At 50.0% G+C, this 15,068-nt stretch overlaps 5 protein-coding genes across 5 annotated transcripts; all 5 read right to left on the reverse strand.

Moving 5' to 3' along the window:
- Window positions 1-151: 151 nt before the first annotated feature.
- STEHIDRAFT_153727 (pirin domain-containing protein) lies at window positions 152-1,952 on the reverse strand (the record flags this gene model as incomplete). Its single annotated transcript, XM_007300920.1, has 15 exons — window positions 152-216; window positions 281-371; window positions 443-576; window positions 650-676; window positions 734-888; window positions 952-995; window positions 1,055-1,137; window positions 1,197-1,206; window positions 1,270-1,342; window positions 1,416-1,460; window positions 1,522-1,532; window positions 1,596-1,601; window positions 1,672-1,705; window positions 1,774-1,832; window positions 1,899-1,952. 15 exons carry the CDS (start codon window positions 1,950-1,952, stop codon window positions 152-154), a joined length of 891 nt encoding a protein of 296 aa, XP_007300982.1.
- Window positions 1,953-2,449: 497 nt separating this feature from the next.
- On the reverse strand, window positions 2,450-4,923 carry STEHIDRAFT_51404 (dicarbixylic amino acid permease; the record flags this gene model as incomplete). Its single annotated transcript, XM_007300405.1, has 11 exons — window positions 2,450-2,691; window positions 2,757-2,881; window positions 2,934-3,006; window positions 3,072-3,378; window positions 3,445-3,729; window positions 3,779-3,831; window positions 3,890-3,973; window positions 4,109-4,208; window positions 4,376-4,584; window positions 4,658-4,679; window positions 4,747-4,923. The coding sequence occupies 11 exons, from the start codon at window positions 4,921-4,923 to the stop codon at window positions 2,450-2,452; spliced, it is 1,677 nt and encodes a 558-aa protein (XP_007300467.1).
- A 735-nt stretch (window positions 4,924-5,658) lies between these two features.
- On the reverse strand, window positions 5,659-7,038 carry STEHIDRAFT_51010 (ClpP/crotonase; the record flags this gene model as incomplete). Its single annotated transcript, XM_007300369.1, has 9 exons — window positions 5,659-5,914; window positions 5,977-6,058; window positions 6,117-6,161; window positions 6,219-6,290; window positions 6,421-6,472; window positions 6,538-6,634; window positions 6,704-6,719; window positions 6,790-6,861; window positions 6,945-7,038. The coding sequence occupies 9 exons, from the start codon at window positions 7,036-7,038 to the stop codon at window positions 5,659-5,661; spliced, it is 786 nt and encodes a 261-aa protein (XP_007300431.1).
- Window positions 7,039-7,914: 876 nt separating this feature from the next.
- On the reverse strand, window positions 7,915-10,560 carry STEHIDRAFT_51787 (uncharacterized protein; the record flags this gene model as incomplete). Its single annotated transcript, XM_007300433.1, has 8 exons — window positions 7,915-8,288; window positions 8,353-8,676; window positions 8,732-9,004; window positions 9,061-9,630; window positions 9,685-9,912; window positions 9,964-10,143; window positions 10,201-10,353; window positions 10,410-10,560. 8 exons carry the CDS (start codon window positions 10,558-10,560, stop codon window positions 7,915-7,917), a joined length of 2,253 nt encoding a protein of 750 aa, XP_007300495.1.
- Window positions 10,561-10,856: 296 nt separating this feature from the next.
- On the reverse strand, window positions 10,857-14,958 carry STEHIDRAFT_74255 (Adaptor protein complex beta subunit). Its single transcript, XM_007300515.1, has 13 exons — window positions 14,875-14,958; window positions 14,708-14,813; window positions 14,587-14,649; window positions 14,454-14,530; window positions 14,040-14,404; window positions 13,758-13,972; window positions 13,473-13,686; window positions 13,062-13,419; window positions 12,695-13,000; window positions 11,966-12,638; window positions 11,463-11,900; window positions 11,263-11,400; window positions 10,857-11,197 (listed from the first exon to the last, which is right to left on the reverse strand). Exons 1-10 carry the CDS (start codon window positions 14,923-14,925, stop codon window positions 12,192-12,194), a joined length of 2,202 nt encoding a protein of 733 aa, XP_007300577.1. The 5' UTR covers window positions 14,926-14,958; the 3' UTR covers window positions 10,857-11,197; window positions 11,263-11,400; window positions 11,463-11,900; window positions 11,966-12,191.
- Window positions 14,959-15,068: the final 110 nt, after the last annotated feature.

Consider the following 15,068-nt stretch of genomic DNA (forward strand, 5'->3'; position numbering starts at 1 on the left):
GCACAAAATGCGTCCACTTGATGATCGCCCTTCTTTTCGATAGTCGTCTCAGAAAACGACTACAACAGCCATATCATTCTCCAATAGCCCCTGATACATAAGTAAGAAATAAGAACGCCGATACAATACAAGGGTGTCACGACCTAATGGCTCAAAGCCCGCCGATCTTGCTCTTCCAAGTGTGCGCCTTCTCGAACCCGTTCAAGCCCATGCGGTCTGCGAGGAAAGACGGAATGTGAATCATTGCACGAAACCGCAGGAAAAAAAAATATAGACTTACAATCGATGAACGTCTTCTGGATCTCTTCTTTCGACGTCATCACGAATGGTCCATATTGCACAACCTCCTGGTCCAAAGGCTCGCCGGCAACCTACGAGCCCGCCCAATCCAGACACGGATCAGAACCGTTGTGTGATTGTTATATAAGGCAGATGTACACACCAGAACGAACTCGGTATCGTCCTCAAGAGCGGTCACCGAAATGCCAGTCTCATTACTGTTGGAAGACAAGACCAAGGTGTAATATTGCTCGTACTTCTCTGGTTGAGTACCGATGCTGATCGAGCCCTTCAACGCTGTATGAATAAGTGTTGCACCAGGTCTGGTCAGTACAATCTCATTGTACCTCAGTATATGAGACCGACGTACTATATATGAAGGTAGTCCAACCAGCCGCTATGTATCGTCTACGTCAGTGCCTGTCGGGATGTGATGGCGGTAAACAAGACTTACGAATATCCTGGAAAACAGTGCCCTTCTTCTTGAAAATGTTGTGGAAGTACCAGCATCCGCCAAGAGGCCTGACAGGTGACTCTACTCCGTGACTCTTCCCGCTAATAACCTTAATCTGAGGCCCATCCGGTCCGTCGGGATATGCGCTCGGGATGCTGTGGCAGGAATGAAGGCGCCGTGTAAGTAGGAGATCAGCCGCGAACAGACAGCGTCCTTACCCCTCTGGATCGAGCTCTTGATAGCTAGGTTCGACCATCTTGTACTGGAAGGTGGGTCAACGTCAACAAATCAGCTCAGATAGGAACATATCGAGTAGCTCACTTTGGCGGGCAAGTCCACCCAAAGTTGAAGACCTCTTGGCTCCTGACCATTCGGGGCTTGCGCAGGCATCTCCGCATGGATGACTAGGAGATAAACGATGGTCAGTTGGTACAACGGTCTCATAGGGCACAGTGTAACGTACTTCCACGGCCCTGTAGCAAGAAGAGAAAACGTTAGACAGAAGACGATCAGAGAATTTGTGATACGTAACTTACAGCACACATCCACTGCACACCGCCAGCCTTGATCAAACCAGCATGTCCAGCTGAATCTTCATGTCTGCTCTCTCTGTTGGTGGAGGATCATGATCAGACATCTTGCTCGCGGGCAGCGGTACCGAGAAGATGCCAAAGACACTGACCCTTCGAGCATATAGGTTACAGTGGCCTGACCTCTGTGCGGATGACTATCGCCAGAAGGAAGCGTTAGATGATTTTGCCTGAGGCATGTCAGGCGAAAACACTCACTCGGGGAAGCCCTAATAACGTTACGACGGTCATGAGTTGTCAACTTATATCTATAGAGTTGACGCAATACTTACTGCTCCCTAACGGATAACAGAGAGGATCAAAAGTGTCAGTACCTGGACACAGATCTAGAAGCTGCCTCTGACTGACTTTGCTGATGTGGAAGTGGTCTAGCATCAAGAACCTACAATGCCAGGTGGTCCATGAGTTCAGTAACACAGGTATCATGCACCGTAATAGACTTGAACATACGGTGTAAGATTCCTGAGGCCCATACTCCCTATCGAACGACGAACGAGGGCTCCTGCGCCCTGGTAAGCACCGAGACCGGCTCGTCAACCTTGTCTCCAAACTCTCTGGACATCCAGTAAACTTACCTCGGCAGTCTCTACCGCAAACACCTTCTTGATGACTTGTCTCGAAACTGACATGTCTGCAGTCAAAATACTAGCTGAGGGTTCTACTTGTTGAATAATAGGGGTGGAGTGAGATTGCTGTTTCGGAATGAAGTCGAGCTTAAAGTCGCTGAAGACGTCGGGGTACCAGTAGGCGAAGAGCGCTGCAAGGACGGCAAAAAGGATGGGGAAAAGCTTGAAGGACGAATGCATATAAATTGGGAGGCGCCATGGCCAATTCGACAGCTGCTTTTATTCAAGACCTGAGCTCGCTGACGGAGGCTGTAAGCAACCCTTGCCTTTGTTGGACGCATCTTCTCATGACAAATCACGAATGACGCTACCGTTTTCGCGTTTCTGCTTACGCCACAGTATGTGGCCCTATTAATCACGCGAAGAGTTCAGCAACACAAAGACGCTGATTCATCTACTACTAGTCAAGCTACAATCCACTAAAGCATACACCCGATTTTTTCCATAGACATCATTAGTCGGGACGGTAGGAGTAAAAACCTCTCCAGTTGAAGTACACATCAGAGCGAATCCCATAGCTTCTGCCATATCGTTCTCGGCCCCCTTGATTCTTGTGCCAAATTGAACGCCTTTTCCTCCTCGTCAATCTCTCGTTTCCCAGTCACCAAGTCCACATCTTCAGGTTTGATAAGGTCCGTCTTGTACCAAACCTTGTACCCCGCCCAGAGCAGTATGAAAACGGGTATACCGATATATGAAGTGACAAACGTGTCTTTCGTGAACGGGAGGAATGTGTCGAACCCTGTATCATCAGACAAGGTTAAAATATGTGGTATGCTGGCAAATAAATAAATATGATATACGGACCTTTGAACAAGGTGATGATGGCCGTTGCGATCAGGGCGAACCAGGATCCGTAGGGCTGGAAAGGGGCTTTGTAGGGAAGGCTGTCTCGGGAGATTCCCTGTGCCTTCAATGCCTTCATGAAGCGACTAAATATTCGTGTCAGTGAAAAACACTTCTCTCAAAGGACATTATCCTCACATGTGTGAATAGCAGATACACATCCAGGTGATAGCTCCGAACGTCGAAACAAGGTTGACAAACCAAGTGAAGACTACAGACGCGCAAGAACCGTGGGAGGTCAGTCGACAGTCAATGCATGAACGAAGAATCACGTACCTTTGGCGCTTGACGAACTAACGTTCAAGAATACCAGTCCGCAGAACAAGATACACAACATGAGTGCAGTCCATGGCACACCCAACCTGTTCACCCGTCTGAATATGCTCGGTGCCTTTCCTTGGATCGCGAGTCCGTAGAGTGTTCTTGAACCGATGTACAAGTCAGAGTTCGCCGCCGACAAGACGAAGATCAAGATTGCGGCATTGATAACATGGTTCAGAACTTTGATGCCGGCGAGAGTCGTAGCTAAGACGAAGGGACTAGCTGCTGCTCCCGTCTTTGACTTGTTCGCTGTGAAAAGGTCCTACTCACCGAGAATAGAGACTAATTAAATCCAATCGGATACGCAGTGAGTAAAGGCTAAACTCACGGTGCTGTTACTCGGCACGATCATGCCTATGATGAAGACACCGCCAACGTAGAAGATCAAGATCCGGAGGAATGTCCTACGAATGGCCCTCGGGATGTTCTTGCGTGGGTTCTCGGCCTCGCCGACAGTCACACCAATGAGTTCCGTCCCAATAAAGGCGAAAAGAGCATTGATGAGCGTGCTCCAAAAACCGAGGAAGATTGAAAGGTGACCGTCGTGGACCTGGCTTTGGAGGTATGTGCCCATGGGGCCGTAGGGGTGTTGCCAATATCTGAATCCAATTCGCTACTGGACAATGAATAAGTCATTCAGTGTTTATGCGACTGGAACTTACATCATGTTCTGGATTACCTCCGAGGTCGATGATGAGACCCATAAGGAGGAGGCCTAGAAGATAATGTAAGTCAAAAGGACAATGCTCATATCATAGATATGTGAACTTCACCGATCAGGGAGACGACCTTGATAGAACTGAACCAAAACTCGATCTCTCCAAACACGCGAACACCAAGCAAGTTGACGCCAGCGACTAGAGGTGAACAATGCATGAGTACAAAAGATTGCTCATGGCTACCACTTCAGACTCACTGAAGACGATGAAAATCACTGTGTAGGGCACGTATTAGATTGAGACTTTTGGTCTATAAATTTGAGATCGACGTACCCATCCAAACCTCTAGGGGAACTTTCCGTGTCCAGTACTGTATGACGATCCCCGCGGCATTGATGTTGTTTGGCGTGACGATCAAATATCTACGCACGATCTATGAGCCTGAAAAGAGTAATGTGAGCAGCGTATCAAGATATAGTAAACAAAGCAACGTACTGAGGAATATGAACGACCACGATACAGTGCTTACTTGAGCTATAGAAAAAGGGCACAAGTCAGGTTGACGCAAACAGGCCGAGAGTGGCGTGCGGTTCAACCTACCAAGTAGTTCCAGCCAATGGCGAACCCAAACGCAGGATCCACGAAACGAGTAGCATATCCCGAGAATCCGGACTTGATGGGTAGGTATGCAGCCATCTCTCCAAGGGCCACCATGACCATGTAGCACACCATTCCAACGAAGGAATACCCAAGAAAAATCCCAAGTGGCCCACCACGGACGAGCGCCGTTCCCGAGCCAATGATCAGACCTAGAAGGACAAGTACATCGGAATTTAGAAAGCGGCCCGTAGAAGGGACTGAGACTTGGTATGTTTAGATTACCTGTGCCCACTGCACCGCCGAGCTAATGACAAGATTTATGAGTGCCATACGCCATGCGCGATGAGACCAAACAAAAGATGAAACCTTACAGCAATCATTGAGATTTGACGAGCTTTAAGCCCGCGATGCAGCGTCTCATCGCCCTTGGTGTCTTCAAGGAGCTGAGCACCATGTTCCGTCACCGTACGATGCCGGATTTCTTGTTCGCCCACGCTGCGGACATCTTCTTTGGATCCAAAACTGCCCTTCTCGTGCGAGGTACTCATCCCCTTGAGAGTCTGAGATTCAAAGAGACCTAGAAGAGACAACCCTGGAGAGATGCAGGCAGAAGCGCAGAAGGAGAAGGATATCCAGGAAGAAGGAGAAACCCTGTCAAGTGATCAGATACTCACGCCCATATGTACCTCAACCAAGCGCAGGTATATGGCACAGCCATGGAGCAAAAGACGCCTCGCCAGGGACCCCCTGAAGAGCCAAGAAGAAAAGAGCAAGCCAAGTACCGTAAATTTCGGCTTGGATCACGACATGTGGCGTGCACAATCTGGACGCGAACATGAAAGTATCGCACGATTGGCTGTCAAGCATGTCAAGACCCGGCGAAGCAAAACGGCCAACTCAAGATCGGAGCAGGTACCTTGCAAGTCAGATAACGCTGCGGATTCAACATTTAACTCCTAGGAAGGAAGGAAATTTGACTCAAACAGGAGGCACGGAAGCAAAACCTGCACGACTCGCACATATCAACATATAGCAAGAGGATCAACTTGGAGACTTCGTCTGGTACAGCTTGTTCGGCTTACTAAAGACAAGATTAGACGCCTGAATGAAACGAAGTAATTGCCGGTGCCTGAACTAAATATCACAATAGGAACAGTGCAAATCCAGTGTATCCTCCGTATCAGCACTGAAGCTCGGACCTCAGCCAAGGAATCCACCCAAATGGACAGAAATAGTTACATAAACAAGATACACACAATCAGAACTAATGGCGTAGCCAAGAATTAAAGTTTATGCCGAATCTTCTTCGTCGATATCTTGTGAAATCTCTCTGCCGGTATCCCAGAATGTAGCCTCGCAGCCTGCTCGAAACTCTCCCTGAGATTGACCGCGTCCGGATCGTTCTTCTCGCGCAAGCCGGTCTTGATGAGTTTCTTGACGGCCAAGACAGAGCTGGGGACGAGGTCTGACAATTCTGAGAGGAGGAGATCTCGAACGGCGCGATGGAAGGAAGCCACGTCTTGTTGGGGAAATATTTGGCTGTGAGAAAGCGAGAGATTTAGTGTTATGTTTAAGATGAGGAGGTAGTGACAATGATGTACTTGACGAAGCCGCAAGCTAGCAGGTCTCGGGACGTCTGCTTCTTGCCCCAAATCAAAGTTTCGTTTGCCTTTGCCACACCCACTGAACCAACACGAGTGAGAACGAGTGGAGAACTGGCACACCACAGCACGCCACTTACTGCGATTCACGAAACTGACACTTGAGCCACCCTCGGTCACAAGGCCTGTGGAAAGACTAGTTAGCCACAACGAATTAGGGCCATGAAAAATCTGTTTCTGACCGAGGAAAGCGAATGGCACCGAAAGCCACGCATTCTCCATGCAATAAATGAAGTCGAAGTTGCCCAGGAAGGCTACATGTGCCGAATGATATGAGCTCATCCAGTCGGAAGCAGTGATATATGCACATACCAGCAGCAATACCTGTGTTTGTATCGGTTGTTAATATTGAATTCCAGCCACTTTGATAGATTCCGGACTTACCTATGACTGGACCATTCAGCGCAGCAACCAAAATCTTGCTATGTGTATACAACTGGACGAATAGAAGGGAGAAGTCAACGGAGGAAAACACGTCCATGGTGAAGGGCGGAACCATACTGCGTGGCTCGTTTCGGTGTTGGCAGCTGCGACTCGTTGTAAGAAGTTGTGGCGTAAAGTCGGTGCGGTGGCTTCTCGAGACTTCACGTCCGTACCGCTGAAAAATCAGAGAGGAGGCATTATTAGGTATCTGACAGAAGCGGAGAAGATAGATAGTCATGCGTACGCGCAAAACCACTTCCCTGTGGCTTTATGAAGATCACACAAGTTCAATATATAAATTTGTGGGAGTTGCACTTCGCTGGTACATACCTTGCCACACGGTCACCAAAACGTCAGGATTGGCGTCGATCTCCCGAAGAGCGATGGCGAAAGCATCGTAATCTGGGCATTAAATCATAGCAGACTCGTCGTCAGCCTTTCTGAGCGTAACCAACCCTATGTTGAATGGCATGAAGGAAACCTACCTTCTTTGGTGATGGCGTTCAGCGTCGCATCTCGTGTGAACGTGATGGTGGCAATCTTATCATTGGGAGAGATATCGACGACGACTTTGCTCATGGTTGACTAAGAGGTCGAAAGTGTCGTTCAAGTCGCAAAGGATGGGGTGGTATTACTGAGGACGATGTTGAACTTGAACGACCGATGGGCTTTACTATATACTTCCAGCCTTTGGGAAAGCTGGGTCGACTCACTGTGACGCACGAGCGTTCCGAACACTGCTTCACGATGTATCCGCGAACATGTAAAAGGGCTCAGAACAAGGCTGAGCCTTCATGGGAGCTGTGATATGAGTCCGGTTATTCCGGGGACGAAGGAGGAGACCAAGTGACCGTCACTCGGCGGTGTGATTGACCAATAATGGAGACCGCAAAAGGAAATTCTAGCAGTGTGGCACTGCCTGACAAGGGCGAAGCGCCCAACTGCCCGAATCGACCCTTTTTCCTGTGGCTCCCGACTCGGATACAAAACATTTCAGGATAACTGAGGGCAGTTGCTATCATAGCACTTACTCCACGTTAGAAATGGACTTTGTGGCACTTCAAGCTATAGTTGGCCCGTCTGAATCATGACGAGTCAAGCAACTTTCATATTGATGGTCATCCCGCATCGGACCGTTGGTTGTAAAAGTCGTAAAAGTAAGGGACTGTTCTACTAGCAGAGACAATAACGGCCCTCCAGAATGAGTCAAGACGTACGGCCTCGTAAGCGTCACGAAGTCTAACCAAGAACGGAAAACCAGAACAGCAAGGAATACATCATGCTACTACACAAGCACAACCAGCATCAAATCAACATATGGGAAGAAAGAAAATACACTCCAGAGTCAACCACTGATACAAACCGCAGGCGGCGGGAGAAATTTGCCAAACCCTAACGCATGGCAGCTCCCAGGCCAAGTCATACATTCTCGTCACCCAATTATTTTTTTCACCTTTATTCCTTGTTTCCTTTCCACAGATGCAACGCCTTCTTCGCTGCTCCCTTCAACTTCGTCTCCTCCTCTCCCGCTGTCGACACCTTCTCCAAAACTGGCCTCACCTCAGCCTTCATCTTCTCCAGCTCCGTCGCCCGCTCAGCCGAAACATTGCCCTCCCGGCCGACTTGTCCGAGTAAAGTACAGACGTTGACACGAACTTCCTCGCGAATACGAGCATCGCTACTTCTGAGCATGCTGACAAGCATGTCGAGTGCGCGACCGGGAGATGAGATGGGTGAAGTGATGTCCGAAGGTTCTTCGGGCTGTAGAGGGTTGACTGGTTGGATCTCCTTTGGCAGAGGCGTGGTGATGGCATCGAGAACATAGTCGGCTATATCAATTCGAAGTCAACTAATCATGCTCACGGAGACGGGGTGAACTAAGATGAAGCATACCACCACGACCATGTAGACTGAGAAGCGTCAACGCAACCATGCCCTCGTTGATGAGTATAGGATACTTCTTGCTCCTGCCAATGAGCTGAGCGAGCGCCAGGGCCACAGAGGGTGTAGTGATCGCATTCATGGAAGCTGTTCGTTTCTCGCTCGCGGGCGTCACCTGAGACCACAATGTACGGATGACGTTCACGAAGACTCGTGTGCCTTCACTCTTGACGGCGACGGTGTCTGATCGACGTAGCAGCGCCAGGATCTGGTTCAATCCGGTATCCTCCGACGATCCTCCACTGGATGGAAGTACCAAAGCGAAACAATTATCGGCTATGGTGCAGTTTAGTGAGCACATCTTCCAGTAACAGAGAACATGAGATTTTACCATTGTTGGTGCATAGGTGTTTGACAGTCCCGATGGCAGACATTTGGATGGTCTCAACGATGTCGGAAGTATCCTTGAATATATTGGATTCGATGATTCGGGAGACGATTCCTGCTTCACCCAAGGGAGCTCTCGAAGCCGGTGCATACGCGAGATGCTTGAGTAGGGAGATCACGCCGTGCTTGACCTTCATGTCGGCGTCAGGCTCTAATAAGGCTGCAAGGAACGGCGACAGCGAAACGGGTGCGTCGACCAGGAAAGCCGAGTGGCGTTCTATGCGATACGCGTGTGAGTTACTAGCGACAAGAACATAAAGAGGGTTGACAAACCAAAGCGAACCAAGTTCCCCAGACTGAGTGTGGCGCAAATGACAAGATCATCCCGGTCCTGTTCTTTGAGATTCTTCTGCGACTTGATCCAATTCACCATCTGCGAGATGAAAACGCCTCCCGGCTTCTCCGGGTCTGATTCATCCCACAGTACATCCGTATTCTTCTCCTCGCCCGCGAGCTCGACCACAGACTTGACCATCGCAGCCTTATACAGGTCAAAAGCCTTTTGTTTCTTCGTCTGTTCCGCCTGAGATTCACTCGCCCACAACGGGTGATGGTCGCCTTGATCGATAAAACGCAAGATTTCTGCAAGACAACCGACGCCGCCATGCTCGTCCGGGAATGTCATCCCGCGAGCTAGAGATAGCCGGATATCTTCAACATCGATGGTGAGCGATTCGAGAAGTGAGCAAGTCTCTTTCAGGATTTCTAGGTCGCAGTTAAGGAGCGCTCGTCGGAGCGCCGAGTCAGATGAGAAGAAAGAGGTAGGTGTTGGGTAAGGCCGGGTGAAGCCAAATAGTGGGACCACAAGGAGCGGCAGCTCGTCAGGACCGAAGAGATCGAGCGCTGATGGGCAAAAATTATCAGCAGGCTATACCATGTCAGGGACAGAATGACGACACAGACCATCGTCCTTGATTTCGGTAATAGCTCGCCATGCCCACTCGGATAGAGTACTTCGGATGGTCCAAACCTCCGTGAGGGTATCGTTGGCTACCTCAAGAGCAGCATCGGGAATTATGTTTTCAGGTTTTGTCCGTATCCAAGCGCCCGGGGGGTATATGGCGGTAGAGAGGCGCAATATGGTAGTCGGTGCTTCCAATGTGATCAATTGTGACTTGACGGGATCTTATCAACATCGTCAGAAAGGGTCTGAAAAGATGTGATGCTCGAACACACCATAGCCCATGCACGCATTGAGCAGAACACCGATAGAGGTCTTGATGATGTTGAGATGGGGTACAGAAAGTGGGAAGATAGTGTCACGTCGAATTGGAGGAAGGAGTTCGGCGTAAGAATTGAGTATGGCAACGACTGCATCGATATAGCCCGAGTCCAAAAGATACCCTCTGTTCTCATCTGCCTGCGAGTCAGCTCATTGGGAGAAAATAGATTACAATGGACTATCCAACTCACCATGCTCCATACAGAGATTGGCTCCTACTCTTAGACTCTCGAAAATGGCTGGAACCTGAGTAGGGCCTGGGGTGGAGGACCCATTTCCAGCCTGTCGAAGGATTGTCGAAAGTGTCTGTGGCAACTTCTTCCGACCGAGAGCGGTGTGGTAGTCTGTCATCAACCAGGTTAGCCAGGGTGGCGTATATGATATCTGCTCAGGCACGCACCCTCAGGCGAGCGCGTTCGTAGCCCATTCGCCAGAGCTTGTGAAGTGAGAGTAATCTCTTTCCAGACCTCGTCATCCCCAGGAGATATTTTTGATGCAAGGTCAGAAAGCTTAGAGGCCAATGCAAGACAGTCGGGTGCAGGTGAAGCCATCGCGTTGTGCAACAGTGTTGTCTATACAGCGCAGAGTCCACAGTTATAGCCAGTGAAGGCAGAAGGCCAGGATTTGAGGTATATGGAATACACCAAGTACAAGGATGAGGGCAGAGGGACTGTCCTATTTGGTTCGAGTTGAGAAAGGGTCTGCATTTCATGATCAGATTCGGACCAGTACATATCACGAGGCCCGGCGCTCATCTTATCTTATCTCGCCCCATACTTCTTACCGCCGGCTGCATTGGCAGGTGGCTCCAACCATGTTGTCCATCTTCTTGTCTTGAACTCCACTTGAGAACCAGTCCGCTTCTTCCTCACATCCCCTCATATTCTCAACACCTTTAATTTACCCTCAACTCTCACGATGGCTGGAAGCAAGCGTGCCAAAGTCAAGAAACTCTTCTCCCCATCTCCATCGACCACCCCCGACGAGAGCGCCGTTCCGGATGACGACTTGATGGATGATCTGTTCTCACAGCTCGACTCGAAAGACGAGACCGTACAACAAGAGTCAGCTAACGTACTTTCTGAAATGCAAGACAATCGCGATGTCTCCGTGGGTTCTGTGCCCTCTGTGGACTCGGACAGCAGTAAGAAGCACAAATCCAGTAAAGAGCGCCACAAAGCAAGACAGGTAGGAGTCAGGGATGATACACTTCTTTGAGATATGGTTATTGATGATATACCAATGCGTTTTAGGCCAAGAAGGCTGCAGAGCTTGCACAGGCTGCTCCAGCGTCAGACCCCGAAGCGGATGCTCGGTTGGAACGTGAGGCGAAGCAGGAAGAGAAGGACATCAAGAAAGTATGCGATGAACTCGGTTTAGAGATGTATGAGGTGAGTTTAGTTGGTATCTATACTGTTGGATCACGCTAATGTTGGGCTCATTGCGGTATAAGATCAATCCCGATGGTCACTGTCTCTACGCCGCCATCGCCGACCAACTCGCCTTGCTCAGCATCATACCACCCGCGGACGCCACATACGCCACCACTCGTCATGCCGCCGCAAAATACATCTTCAACCACCCAGACGACTTTCTGCCATTCCTCCCCTCTGTCACTGGCGAAGATGGCGTAGGTGCCGGTTTGGAGGGTATGATGGGTCCTCGGGAGTTTGAGTCGTACTGTGCCACAATCCGTGATACGGGAGTGTGGGGTGGCGAGCCAGAGATCCTTGCATTGAGCAGAGCCTATCAGGTTCCTATTCACGTCGTGCAGAGCGGCCCCCAGCCTATAGTGATGCATGAACCGGTTGGTGCATCTGACGAGTCTCATGTGAAGGATACGAAGGTCGTCCGGATAAGTTATCACCGGCGAATGTATGGGCTCGGAGAGGTACGTTGGAGCGCACCATTTCCGCAGTGAATAACGTCCACTTACCGCATTCTTCTTCCCTATAGCACTATAACTCTCTACGACCAAAAACTGGAATACATAGGATAACAAGTCCTATCAAGCAGCTCCTCTCTTCGTGACTGTGATGTGTCGTATAGCATCATCTGGTTCAATCCTCCAAATGTATCAATATAGTCGAAATGTATCCATGCACGAACACACGATACTAGATATACAAATCCGCAATCGTCCGTCTGAATCCGTCCATCCACCTACTATGTTCACGTTCATTCAGATCAGTGAAGGTTGACCAGTGCCCGAGTTCATCGACATTGGTTGCGGAGCATCGGCCATGTATCCACCAAACGCACTGTCCAGTGATGCATACGGATCACTCAATGCCCCCACCTGAGCCGCTGCCGGCTTCGTCAACATATCATCATCTCCATCCGCATCATGATCATGGTCTCCGCTGTCGTCGTGGTCTAGGAGATCACCGCTGCCGTTGGCATCGGCGTCTGCGGGCAATGGCGGTGGTGGTTTGCTGCCAGCAGCTGCGAGAGCTGATGGTGATGTTGGGGGACGTTGGTTGGGTTCTATTGGTCCTGGACCTGAGACGACTAGAGGACCAAGGGCGGGAAGTTTTGGCCGTGCGAGGTGGACGAGGACTTGTCTTGAGTGCTCATTCAGGGCGGGACTATCTGTCAAAGCTTTGCCCGCTGCACCCCTGATGAAGGTCTACGAAAATATCAGTTGGTCAGCCCAAGGTATGCATTCGAGTGAAAATGACGCACTTCTGGGTTCTTGTGGTATATACTTCCCAGCGTGCCCGTGTGTAGTAGGAGTTGGTCGAGTGCACCTCTGTCCATACGATCTGAGTCTGTCGTGATCGCAGGCTTCTCCGCTAAAACGATCTCGCCTGCGACGGAAGGGTTAATCGCAAGCAACCGCCAGTACATGAAGCCTCGGTCACGAAGGTCGGGGTTGTCAACTTCCTCTGTGGCCCACTTTAAAACCTTGTGAACGAGGGCTTTCACGCTATCAGAAGTAGTCTTGTAAATGAAGAGTTTGACGACAGCGGTCATCAAGGCAAGTTGCACCTGTGGTAACCATTTTTTTTTGTCAGCGCCAGTCGTAGATCGTTCGTAAAGGTCCACATACCTCCGTAGGCTCTTCCAAGAAATTATACGTGAGATCGTCCATCAAGTCGTCCGCGTTTTCTATCCTGTTGGCGAACTGGCCAATGATCCAAATCATAGCGGACTTTGCCTCCGGCTCGTCCAGAGCATCAAGATGCTCGCACAACGTAGGAATAACACCCTCGTACTTGCCGGGATAGCGACGGAATATGTCCTTGATGACTATAACGGCCTCCTGCACAACATACGAGACATTCGTGTCGATTAGGCCGAGCAGTGATTTGATGCAGGCATCTGCGGCGGGCTCGACTTTGATGGCGAGACGGCCAATGGACCGGACGGCCTTCCGCACGAAGTCGATGTCGACTTCAGAGGCGTATCTATACGCGGGTAAGTCTCTATACTGCAGTCGTATGGAAGGGATTAGACATACTCTTCGAGTTCAGCAAGCACTTCCTTCGCATTCTCTTCTCGTGCTAACCGATACATGATCTCCAACTTGGCCAGCTTGACGTAGATTGGGTCGTTATATTTGCAGAAGAACACCTTGACGTCGTTCTTCAGCACCGACGGTCGCCTCTGAATAATCAATAAAATATTCCGCAGGGCCACATATTGAACCTCAGGACCAGACGACAGCATTGTAACTGCGCCCATGAGATGGCACGGGTGAGGTCAACATCAAAAGCCATACACTTCATGTTTGGGGGTGACATACCCAGCGGAGGTCCCATCTTTTTGCAGATGTAATCAATCAACCGCCTGTCTTCCATGTAGTTCATCAAGTACAGCAAGACCTTGATGGTGGTGAGTACGACGGCGGAGTTGGCATGTTGGAGCTGAACGATGATGCGTTCGGCCATCATTTGTGCGTCGCCGTGGTTGTCTGGCACGTAACGAAGCAGAGAGTCCAGGATGTAAATCTGACCCCATCTTTCGCTATGTGAGAATCACGACCAAACGCGGAATGAAACGAGGAAGAGGAATATTGAACACTCACTCAGAGCTCTCGCTAAGTGCGGTGATTAGCTTATTCGCGATTGTGAGGTTCAGCTTGAAGATGACGCCGTCGGGGCGATCACCGATCTCACACAGAGCAGCAATTGCGTTCGCCACAACTGTCGCGTTACTGTCGACCATCAAATCCCTTAGCATCTCCACGAACCCACCCCTCTCAGCCTTCCTTGAATCAGCAGCGTAGAGTTTCGCAACGCAGATAGCGGCCGTCTTGCGCACATACGGGTCGCGGTCCTTGAGGTGGTGGCGGAGTTGGTCGGTGAGGTTCTCGATGACGATGGGTATAGGTATGTAGGACATGGTACGGATGGCGAGAGCTCTGATAAGGGGATTGCGGTCATTGCAGTCCTGGGTTGTATTAGTTGTCGCATGAGTGGACAGCGCGAAATGGACTGACTTGAAGGAAGCTTGGGATGACGATGTGTATTTGTTCGGCTTTCGCTCGACCATAGTACACCAGAAATAGATAAACCACTATATCATGATGTCAGGAGGTAGTCAAGCAGATATATAGAGAGAGGTAAGCTTACTCTTCTTGATCTCGAGTAGAGGTGTGCCGAGACATTGTACGACGTCAGTGAACAGAGCGGACACTGTAAGCAGGTGGTAAGCATGCAGCCTAGCGCGACGTTAGGCGACCAAGGTACCGACTGTCATTGCCCATAGTGATGTTAGCCACAATCTTCTTTAGCACTGTTTTCCGTTTAGTGAACTTCTTGTCCTTCGTCTCTGCGGCTTGCAACTCCGCGCGGAATTCCTGAGCAATAATGCATGGTGAGCGGCCAAACCAGGACCTGCAGAGGATTACATGGACGCACCTGAATCTTACCGCGCTGAAAGAACTTAGCATCCTGCCCTGGTGTCGTCATTTGGGTCGAATGAAATATAGCCAAGTCGAGCGCACAAGAGAGTGCAAGAAAGCAAGCCAAGGACAGTGTGGGTGACCGTCGCGTAACGGCGCTTATTAGCTTGTGAAGTCCCCGGAAATGAACGGACCGTTTCGCCACTGGAG

The sequence above is a fragment of the Stereum hirsutum genome (assembly GCF_000264905.1).
Source record: "Stereum hirsutum FP-91666 SS1 unplaced genomic scaffold STEHIscaffold_3, whole genome shotgun sequence".
NCBI classification, from domain to species: domain Eukaryota; kingdom Fungi; phylum Basidiomycota; class Agaricomycetes; order Russulales; family Stereaceae; genus Stereum; species Stereum hirsutum.

Coding starts and splice junctions, on each gene's coding strand:
- STEHIDRAFT_74255 (XM_007300515.1), bottom strand. CDS start 14,925: ATGACGACACCAGGGCAGGATGCTAAGTTCTTTCAGCGCGGTAAGATT. Junction 13,973..14,039: donor GCACTTAGCGAGAGCTCTGA/GTGAGTGTTCAA, acceptor ACATAGCGAAAG/ATGGGGTCAGATTTACATCC. Junction 13,420..13,472: donor GTGCTTGCTGAACTCGAAGA/GTATGTCTAATC, acceptor ACCCGCGTATAG/ATACGCCTCTGAAGTCGACA.